Source organism: Cynocephalus volans, chromosome 5, assembly GCF_027409185.1.
Source record: "Cynocephalus volans isolate mCynVol1 chromosome 5, mCynVol1.pri, whole genome shotgun sequence".
Lineage (NCBI taxonomy): Eukaryota > Metazoa > Chordata > Mammalia > Dermoptera > Cynocephalidae > Cynocephalus > Cynocephalus volans.
Genome location: NC_084464.1, coordinates 133,086,757 through 133,098,317, shown reverse-complemented (window position 1 = coordinate 133,098,317; position 11,561 = coordinate 133,086,757). Strand labels below are relative to the sequence as shown.

The 11,561-nt window shown below is 42.0% G+C and overlaps 1 protein-coding gene across 1 annotated transcript; it reads right to left on the bottom strand.

Annotated features, from left to right (window-relative positions):
* Window positions 1–1,346: 1,346 nt before the first annotated feature.
* Window positions 1,347–2,375, bottom strand: LOC134378526 (trace amine-associated receptor 8). Its single transcript, XM_063097720.1, has one exon. It carries the CDS (start codon window positions 2,373–2,375, stop codon window positions 1,347–1,349), a length of 1,029 nt encoding a protein of 342 aa, XP_062953790.1.
* Window positions 2,376–11,561: the final 9,186 nt, after the last annotated feature.

Below are 11,561 nucleotides of genomic sequence, written 5' to 3'. Positions count from 1 at the left end.
CGTGACCCTTTACCAATGCTTCCCTAATGCCCCCTCCACCTTTCCCACCTGTGGGTGACATCGGTTCTGTTCTCTCCTTTTGAAAATGCAATGTATTATTTTGACAGTTCTATCCTTCTTTGCAGAATACTCTTTTTAAAACATGGGGTTATTTTCTTACAGTATTTGCATAGGATTTTCAATCACGTAACATTCTCGGGAATTGAAACACCACACTATTTTTTAGGTGAAAAAAACTGCTGAGAAAAGTTGTGGAAGTGAACTATACATTGTTTTCAGGTGATAAAGCTGGTGTACCGATGTCAACTGCTAGTGGTAATTGACAATTCTTTTGCAGAGTTTCCATTTGCTAATGATCATTAAGCCATTGTTTTTGTGGTAAATTTTTTCACTACAAAATTTATGGGCAGTGTCTGTGGCTACTATCTGATCCCAAGGTGGGATTACTGGACGCCCAATATTGCCAGTGAATATTCTGAGATTCTGCCCAGCCATTAAGTAGGAGAGGCTCACCTGCTGCCCACAAAACTCCTGGGAGGTGCAAAGGTTAAAGAACGGGGAGGAATAGTAGCAGAAGAAAGGCAAATCAACAGACCATCGGGTAGTCTCATCACACCTGGACTCTGTCTGTTATGGGCTGAGTTGTGTCACCAAATTTCATATGTTGAAGTCCTAACCCCCAGGACTCCAATCTGAAAAGATGTAAGCTAAAATGAAGTGTTCAGGGTGGGCCCTAATCCAATATGACTCATGCCCTTATGAGAAGATTAGGACACAGCACACTCAGAGAAAGAGAATGTGAGGACATGGAAAGAAGACAGACACCTGCAAGCCAAGCAGAGAGGTCCCAAAAGAACCCAAGCTTTGATCTTGGACCTCTAGCCTCTAAAGCCATGAAAAAATAAGTTTCTGTTGTTTAAGCCACACTGTCTGTGGTACGTTGTTATGACAGCCCTAGCAAACTACTACAATGCTGAAAAAGACAAAGAAAGAATGAATATTTGAAGATAAATGAGAATTGGGTATAAAAGAGGATGATTAGGGATTTCACATGAAGAATGAGATTCAGAATTCAGTGAACTGGAAGAAACAAGAGCATGTGAAAAGGACATGTACAAAAATTGAGATGGGTGACATATGTAAACCTTTATATCATTTATTACTTATTGCAATAAATATCTTTACAATGGTTTAATGGTTTAAACTTCCTATAATTTCTTTCCTGGATGACTTGAAAAATAATATATTTCCCCAATTTTGAAAGTTCTTTTCATTTCTTCTATTTCATTGTTTCATAAATTCAAGTTTTCAAGTTGTTCTTAAATTTCTCAACTGAGTGCTAATACTTATTCTGAAAATAAACTAATGGTTGATGAACTATCCTTTAAAACTTCCCCACTTAAAATAAGTTTTATGGCTTTTCTAAACCAAGGATAAAATAAGGCATAAATCAAAGGATTCATGGCTGAGTTATAATAAGCACTCCAGCAGCAAATTTCATAGATATAGGTAGGAGTTATGAAGCCCATAAAAGCATCAATTAATGTATCAATTGTATACGGTAACCACGAAATCATAAATGCTATCACTGTGACCCCCAGGGTTTTAGCAGCTTTTCTCTCTCTCTTGGCCACTCTGGCTTTGTAACTCTGGGAGGATGATTCTGCTTTGCTACTAGTACTTTCCATTTTTATAGCTTGTTTTTTAGCTACAAGAAAAATCTTACTGTAAAGAATTATCATAACAAGGGTAGGAATGAAGAACAACAGAAAATCTATCAAAACCCAGTCTTGATTCACAACAATCTGACATCCTCCTACACAGTTGAGGGCACTTACTAATTCTTCCATCCCGTCGTCACTGGCACCCGTGCAGAACACAGCACCGCTGTACACCAGGGGCAGGATCCAGGAGACGCTGATGCAAATTCCTGACACACGCACCGTGAACTTGGTAGGATAGACCAGAGGGTCTGTAACAGCGATGTACCTGTCGACGGAGATGAAGCACAGGTGGAAGAGAGAAGAATAACAAAATGCCGCATCAAAGCAGGTGTGAAAGGTACAAAATTTGTCTCCAAAGTACCAGCAGCTCTCCACGGACCTGACCATGCTGAAGGGCATCACGGTCACACCCACCAAAAAGTCAGCACAGGCCAGAGAGGCGATGAGAAGATTGGCTGGAGAGTGCAGCTGCCTGAAATGAAGAACTGAAGTCATCACCAAGAGGTTTCCCAATACGGCCAGTAAAGACCCCAAGCCAAAGGCTGTGTACAGAATCACCCGAAACCCAGGCGAGTAGGGGGTTTTAATACAAGATCCATTCACATTCTCATAGCACAGCTGCACAACGGGGTGGGAAAAATTGCTGTTCATGGTTCTGCAGTTAGGTGCTTGCTGGGTTTCTGCCCTTCCTTGTGTGAGGGAGTAATAATTTTGAATTCTGAAAATTAAAAAGAAAAATTCAAAGTGCATATCAAAGCAACTGCTTTTAACTAGTGCCTTTTATTATATCCCTTTTCCATTTTATTTACAAAGCAATAATAGAAATTAGAAACTCAGAAAATCATTGTGTCTTTAAGCACTAATTATTTCTGTAACTGTGTCTAAACCTCATAGTTAACTACAGGCAAATCTAAGATGAATTTCCATCAGCCTAGAAATCACATTGCCTGAAAATTAAAGAAGTTTAATTTAAATACCTGTTTCTTTACACCTGCGAAGCTCTTCCTTGCAAAGGGTGATTACGTATAATATAATTACATATTTGAGAAGTCACCTTTTAATAGGCTTCCACCTCCTAGAACGTTTTAGGAAGCCAGCCAATCCATTTCACACATTATATATTCCTCATAAGGAATCCCTACAGTGTAAGGTGTGAATCATGAAAGGAAACCTACTTCTGATAATTATAATCAATGAGTTCTTCTACAAAACTTTTTTTTGGTTTTATGATACTTTGTAGAAACACTTGTGATTTTCACGTTTAAAAGATGTCAAGTTCAACTGGCCTGGTTTGGCATAGCCCAGTATTTGGAAATAATGTGACCTATTCCCTATATATAAGACGGCCTACATAATTTGCAGGGTCCAACACAATCTACAAATGTAGGGATCCATGTTCAAAAATATGAAAAAAAATATATCATTAAGGTACTGAAATATACAATTGTGTTAGTCTGTTTTCTGTTGCTTAAAGCATAATACCTGAAACTGGATAATGTACAAAGAAAATGAAACTTTTTCCTTAAAGTTTGGAGGCTGGGAACGTAAAGGTCCAGGGTACACTTCAGGTGAGGGCGTTTTTCTCGGTGGTGACTGTACAGGGTCCGGTGGCAACAGGGTATCACATGGAGAGAGAATGGCCTGAGCTTCTCTCTTGCTCTCCTTCTAAATCCAACAAACAGCCTGTGACAACGCATTACACCAAGAATGGATTGATCCATTCAAGAGGACACAGTCCTCATGATCAAATTCTCTCTCAAAGATCACCTTTCAATACCATAATAAATTTTCTCACCATCTTAACACTGTTACAATGGGGTAACAAGTTTCCAATATATGAACTTTTTGGGAACATAATCAACCCATAGCAATAGCTTTTCCTTCCTTTTATGGTCTCTCTTGACTTGTCATGGTGTTTGATATTTGCTATGTAATGTCCCACCCCCTTGGGAATTGAGATATTCACAGGGTAAGTGAAAAGTCTCACAGGTGTCTGTATACCCTGCCCTCTGACTCAGCACATGTGACCCAACCACTGCCAGGATCCCACTCCTGCCAGCCCCTGAACCTATATGCCTTGGCCAGCGCAGGGGTGAGGAAGCTGAGCCAGTCATCTGCCCTTCTCAGGGTCTGCCACCTCACCCAAAGGCAGAAAGGCAACCCCCAAGGGATTACAACCTCCACACCGAGAAGCACTCAATAGCTGGATAGGGGGCAACAAGAGGCTTGGCCTGGACAATAGCACATCGGATGTTCTGTGGCCCTACCAGCCAGGGCTGGGTACAACAGTCTATGCTTAGCCCTGAGACTGCAGAGGGTGCATCTGACCACAACTCTCCACACTCTGCATATGGTCCTCTGCCAGGATGAGAAGGGGTTGGCAGTGATCACCGGTTAGGGTGACCAGGAGGTTGGATGGGGCCCAAGGTGCTTGAGGGTAGGGTAGCAGGTGGCTGAGACCTTCTCAGAGAGGAGAGGAAGTGGCATAATGCAGGACCACAGGCGATTCGAGGTTCCAAGCCATAGGTGCATGCTCCATTGTCCCTATGGGCTTTACTTAACAAGACACAGATTCAAAGATAAAATTATTAAGAAATTTGGGCTGGCCGGTTTGCTCAGTTGGTTAGAATGTGGTGTTGATAACTTCAAGGTCCAGGGTTCGATCCCTGTGACTGGCCAGCTGCCAAAAAAAGATTATTATGAAAATCAATACAACAAGTACAGACATTAAATCCCAGTAGGAGGGCTCTGTGTCGCTGCACCAATCACAAACCCATGAAACAATCCTACCTATTTCATTTCAGAGAATCAATTATCTCGTTGAAATAGCAGCCTAGCAATGAAACAATACCCCATGTGGAAGAGTACTGGCACAACCTAGGCAGTGTGGGAGCTGAGGGCCAGGCGGGAGAGTGTGGGAGCTGAGGGCCAGGCAGTTCTGACAACACCAGCGTTTCCTGACACAGGGCTTTGTCCCCCCAACATTAACAGAGGGAATTAGAGAGGGAGATTAAGGACTGAAGCTCCATAAAAGGATTTCAGGTCCAGGAAAAATAGACACCTTTATCCTAGGAAGCACCTACCACGTAGGAGGTGATAAAGACTTTTTCCCTCCACAATAGTATACTCAGGACTTGAAAATAGAAATACATAAAAGTGGAGGAGCATATATTACAGGTGTGACATGAAACAGCCATTCAGTAGATCATCTACCAAACTCTTCTTGGCAATGCTGTCTTTCCTTCTCTTTACATTTTCAAAAAGAACTTGATCTCACCCTCCTCTTATTCAGTAACCTTGCGTCCATATTTTATGAAAATATAAGTGAGCAATTTAGACACTGATAGGATATAGGGGTTTAGGCATGACAGATGCGGGAGTCAAGGGTGATTCCCAGGTTTTTAACTTTCTAACAGGACAGGTTCAGCAATAAGAGAAAGAGTAGATTTGAGAGCAAAAGATGATGGCTGAGGTTTATACTAGTCAGAGGAACATGTTACTGGAGTTCTTCAGAAGGTGGTTTGGCTGATAAGTCTTCAGTTCAGGAAAGAAATTGTGCCAGAGACAGTCATTTGGGATTCCTCACTTTCTGGTGTTTTTGAAACCATAGGAGTAAATGTGATTGCCCTGTGCACACCTGTCAGAGTGCCTAGGTTGTGCCAGTACTCAGTAAGTGTTTGTTGACTGGATTAGAGTTTGCGCAGTGAAAATAGAAGGAACTGGAAGAATACCAACTTCAAACTTACGCCTGCAAAAGAAAGAGTAGGCAGAAATAGAGATGGAAGAACAGGAAAAAGTAGTCCCATAGGCCCAAGGGATGAAAAAGGTTCACAAAGGAGGGTACAGCCAAGAGCATCAAATGTTGCAGATGTGGCAAGTTAAATAGAAACTGGGAATTGCTTGTTGGCATTAACAGCTAGAATGCTGACGAGCATGACTGGACTTCTTCTACTGAAACGCTGTAGACAGACCTGGATTGCAGTGGCTTGAGAATGAGTGGGGATTAGAGAAGGCCAGTGAGATCATGAATGACTGATGCTTCTCAACTCTAAAGAGGAAGAGAGAAACAAAGCAGACAGCAAGAGATGTCGATTCAGAGAACATGTATGTTGCCATTTTCTTCTATTTTATTTTATTTATTTGTTCTTGTATTCTGGGCTGTCAAAGAAAAAGCGATGGATGTGAGATCAAAGATTGAGCTCTAACTGGAGAAGTTTCACTGCCAAGCAGAATCCAATTAAGCACAGATCCAGGCTTCGGGAGATTGGGTTCAATCGAGTAGAAATAGCAGTTTCTTAAAACCAAAGAGCCATGAGCTACCTCTGTCCTATGTAAGGAAAGTAAAGTCTCTGGTTGTTGCTGATTGGCTAGTGGTAGCTGGGCTCATCAGTTAGGTAAGCACTGGATCTGCCTGAGGCATCTGCAGTCATATGTGGGACACCTGTCTGGGAGTTATGGCATTGTGCTAGTTTCTTATTGCTGCTGTAATGAATTACTGTGAATTTAGTGTCTTCATGCAATACAAAGTTATTATCTCACAGTCTTACATGACTGGTGTTCTGGAAATTCGAAATTTGAAATGGGTTTCACTGGACTAAAATCAAGGATCGAGCAATTCTGCATACCTGTGGAGGCTCTCAGAGAGAGTCTGTTTCCTGCCTTCTACTCCTTGGCATTCCTTTGATTGTTGTCCCTTCCTCCATCCACAAAACCAGCAGCATAGTGTCTTCAAATCTCTCTCTGACTGTGACATTGATTATACTCTCTCCCTCTTACATTTTTAATGACTCATGTGATTACACTGAGCCAACTTGAATAATCCAGGCTATTCTCTCATCTCAAGATCATTAATTTGAGACTTCTCAGAAAGATGGCAGAATCGACGGTCCCCAGTGTCACCGTTTCCCACAATCAATCAATTTACAACTACTAAAAAGCAAGGACTGCCAAGCTGGGGCCACTAGAGCTCAGGGGAAGAGGAAGAGAGACCTACGGAGTTCATGAAGGCGGGAGAAGCCACGATGAGAGAAAGAAAGGACCGCTCTGACCATTTCGAGCCCTGGCTACTTCAAGGTTGAAACTGGTGAACACACGAAGCAAGAGCTGGCAGAAGCCACAACTGTGCACTTTATATGAAATTGCTTGGAGGCGGCAGGGGAGAAGAGGGCCTTGGTGAACCACAGGCCAGCAAGACCAACGACAGTGTTCCCATGGACCCATGTAGGAGCGAGGGTCATAGACAACAGAAAAAAGAAGCCACTCAGAGGCCACTGAGTCATCACAAGGGCCATCGCATGGCCCATCCCATGAAAGGAGTTTGGAGTCTGGGGTATGGGGGAGATGGGACCACCAGGGGAACATTGGGGCACAGAATGGACAGCTGGTCTGCCCTCCCATCAGCACAGGACCACTCAGTGGAGACTTGTCAGGGATACAGAACTGCACGGAATGTAGTTTGTTGAGAAGACTCAGGCCCAGACCAGAGTTTCCACACAACCGAGGTGTACCAGACCTCACAAGACTTAGAAGTGCTTACAAAGACAATGTTTTTAACCTGACATGCACAAAAAGCCTTCCCCAGAGAATCAGCAGCAAAGTAGCAATTTAGCTCAACCACAGAGCTCAAGTGACAGTTCCCACAGGAAATTTCCCCATTTAGAAGTAACCAAATGTTTTAGTCCGTTTCCCTTGCTTATAATAAAATACTGGGAACTGGGCAATTTATAAAGAAAATGAAATTTATTGTTTACAGTTTCTGAGGCTGGGATGTCCAAAGTCCATCTGCTGGTGGTGACAGTGACCCAGGGGTCTCACATTGCAAGATGGTGGAAGCAGAGAGAGAGACAGAGTCTCCTTTTAAAGCACTCAGAACCACACCCCTGACCACCATTTTTAATCTGTTCACTGCTTCACAGACCTACAATCTAATCACCTCTTCAAGCTCCACCTTACAATTAATAATAGAATTTCCCACCCTCTTAATAGTCACAGAGGGGGCTAAGTTTCTAATACATAAAACTTGGGGGACACAATTCAAGCTTCAATGAGTTTTGGGGGAACATAATTCAGTCCACTACAACAAATCAGTTCCAGTGCAGAGTTTAAGTGGTGAGAATAGCAAATAATCCAACACAGAACTGAAAGAAAAAACAAAAACCCCACAGATCAGAGCCAAAGTTCTGATATTAACCAGTAAAGGTCGGACACCACTAAAAAACACCTATAAAACCTAGAAGAATCAGAAGCCCCCATGGCTCCCAAGCCTGGATGGGGGTAGCCAAGGGCCTGAGCCACGTCCCCTGATGTCCTGTGTCTAGCAAACAGTGACCACCAGGCTGCCACCAGAAGCACCCCAGGCTCCCAAGTGGAAGCGATGTGACACGAAGGGCCTCAGCCATGACCCCCCACGACCACATCCAGCCCAGCAGCAACCACTGAGCCACCACCAGGAATGCCCAAGTTTCTCTAGCTGAGGCAGTGGGTGGCCGAGGGCCTCAGCCACACTCCCCCTAAGTCTGCATCCAGCCAGCCATGACCAAGCCATCCCCAGAAGGCCCCTGGGCTCCCCTGTTGGAATGAGGGTGGTGCCATGGGTCTCGACCACACCCCTCCCTCCCTCCTTTATCTTCCCCCATCCCTTCCCCCTTCCCATTCCGCTCTCCCCCTCCAACTGCTCTGATAACAACATCATAGAATGTTAAAAAAAATAATTAATTAAAATAAAATTTTAAAAATAAATAAAGGAAACACATTAAGACTATTAATTTAATCACATCTGCAAAGTCCCTTTTGCCACATCAGGTAACATATTCACAGCTTCCTGGATTAGGATGTGGACATATTCTGTGGCATTTTTCTTCCTATCACAAGCATCCACTTGCTTCAACTTCCAACATAACCTGCGGTCTGTGGATGATGGTGGCCTGCAGCTCCTGCTGCTTCTGTGATATGCCTGTGTCCAGACTGTGGTGTCTGTCAGACACAGAGTCAGAAGTCAGAAAAGTTAGAAAGAAGACCCCTCCTTGTCAGGAGAGAAGCTGGAAAACAAAACCTCCAAGTTCTTACCCTTTAAGACCAAAGACCTAGTTCAAGTAAAAAAGTAAAGATTAGAAAATATATGCATATCCCAATGAATGGAAATCATCATGTTGAAGGGATACCTGCACTCCCATGTTCATCACAGATCTATTTACAATAGCCAAGCTATGAAACTATCCTAAATTTCCATTGATGGATGACTGGATAAGGAAAATGTGGTATATTTATACAATGGAATACCACTCAGCCATAAAAAAGAACGAAATTCTGCCATTCCCAGCAACATGAATGAGCTTGGAGGAAAATTATGTTAAGTGAAATAAGCCAGACACAGAAAAAGACATACCACATGTCCTCACTCGTAAGTTAGAGCTAAAAAATAAATAAAAAAGAAAGAAAGATACAACAGACAATAATATATGTTGAGCTTTCAAAAGGAGACAACAGAACTGAGGTTACCAGAGGTGAGAAAGGGGCAGGGGAGTGGGTTAGAGAGAAACTGGTAAAGGGTCACGAATGATTATGTTTTTTAATGATGACTATAGTAACTACCCCAATTTGATCATCATGTATTCTACACAGGTATTGATATTCAACTCTGTACCCCACAGATACATTAAAAATTATATTCCAATATAAAAAATTTTTAATTAAAAATTTTTTAAAAAGAAAATACACACAATCAGATAAAACAAGTGTTACTTCGTCTACCTCTCCTTCTCAGGCAAGATAAACATTTAGTTAGGATTTTCAGTCAAGATGACTCAATCAGTTCATTTATCAATCCTTATGGTCTAAATATATGGAAAGGACAGAGATAAAAAAGAAAACAAGATAGAGTACAATTCATAAATAAGATCATCTTCTCAGTGTGCAAGAAAAGAAATAAACACAACGTGAGCAGAGCTGAAAATGAGGACCGATGGGTTTCCAGGTCCAGAAGCAGAAGTGGAACCCAGGGATTTGACTCCTTTAAAGGGATCTAAAAGTGCCCCAGGCAGAGGCTCACTGCTTCCAGGCAGGGGCAGAGTGTGGCTCCTCACTGCACAGCACACATGAAAGGGTGCTGAAGCAACGTGACTGCCCCAGTTCCACCTAGGACCTGTGTTTTAGAAAGCTGTTAGCCTAGGGAGATTTAAAAACATAGACATACACTCAAAACCAGGCACTGGGCTGAACTGCCTGTTAAATCAAAAACTTGGCTTGAGAAAGCCTCCATCCTTTCATACTTGAGCTCTAAGTGACAAACTGCAACCTCAATTCATGCGTAAACAAATTGAGAGCCAAACTTAGTGGTGCAGTTCTGTACCCATAGCTCGTCTCAGCCAATTGAAGCAGTCACTGTTCTGAACCTCACTTCTAGAGCTTGCCCGTGGCTTACTTGGGAGAGTATGGTGCTGACAACACCAAGGCCACAGGTTCGGATCCCTATATAGGGATGGCTGGTTAGCTCACTTGGGAGAGCGTGGTGCTGACAACACTGTCAGGGGTTAAGACCCCCTTACCGGTCATCTTTATTAAAAAAAAAAAAAAAAAGGTAGGGTGTGGTGCTGAACATCACTTCCGTTTTCCACACATCACTTCCCTTTTTCTGTTTGTAAATCTTGACCAACCATGCCAAGCAGCAGTAGAATCCCTCAGCATCTGTCCTGACTGTAGGGGCTGCCAGATTTTCAAACTGTTTCTTTTTTCTTTATTTTCTTGCTCAATTAAACTTTGCTAAATTTAATTTGTCTGCATTTTTTCTTTTTTCATGCCCAATGGCTGATTTTCTGGATCAGTGACTTTCCCATATTACAGTGGAACAGGACCCCAAAGCATCATTGAAGAGCATGATTATGCTTGGGGGACCTTCAAGGCTGGAAAGAGACAACTAAATGTGTATTTTGGGTCAGGGAGAATAAAAGAAAAATGAAAACAAAAACTAAATAAACCCATCCATTCAAAATAAGAAAGCAGAGCAAAAATACCAAGCACAGGAAGAAATACAATGCTAAAGTACAGGCAATAAAATCAACAGACAAAACATGAAACATTCCAAAAGAAATTTAGTTGTATGGAATAGTTTTATAAAGACAACTATAACTTCTTTGGTGATGTTTCTATTCAAATCTTTTGTTCAAATACAGATTCCTTGGCCTACAGTGATTGGGAGGTCTCAGATGGAAGAAGGAAATCTGTGTTTCTAATGAGCCCCTACAGGTATTTTCAGGTGCTAAAAACAGCAGATGACATTATAGGAAGTATTTCTTTACTTCTTTTGTGTTTCCTGTCAGAACATCTAACTCAGTCCAAAATGATACATTTGCTTTATAGTATATAATTATTGCAATTATTTCTTTATATTATTTAATTATTGCAATTGTTTCTTTAATGTTTCTCTTAGGTTGGCTGAACTTAAGACAAGCTTCCTCCTGGCTCTAGGTCCCAGACCTCTCTCTTTTTAGAGCATTTACTTTAGAAAAATTCTAAAGGTTCCTTTTAACTGCAAATCCTTTTAAAACTTCTTGCCAGTTTTACAACCCAGGAATGTCTTCCTCAAGGACCTGGGAGCCAACCTTTTGAAATGTAATCATCAAGGAAGATAGTGGCCCATCTCCCAGTTTCTGTAGGAGGGTAGGAGCCTAACTTTGAAGAGTGCCTTACTCCAAATTGGAAGACTACCCAACCTCCTCCTGTTCTTAAAAACTCTCCAGCCCTTTGATTCAGTGTAGCTGAGTTCACACTGAATTCTGGCCTTTCTCCCTTATTGTAATGGTCTTGAATACACGTCTTTAACTTGGTGAAATTTTTTGGATG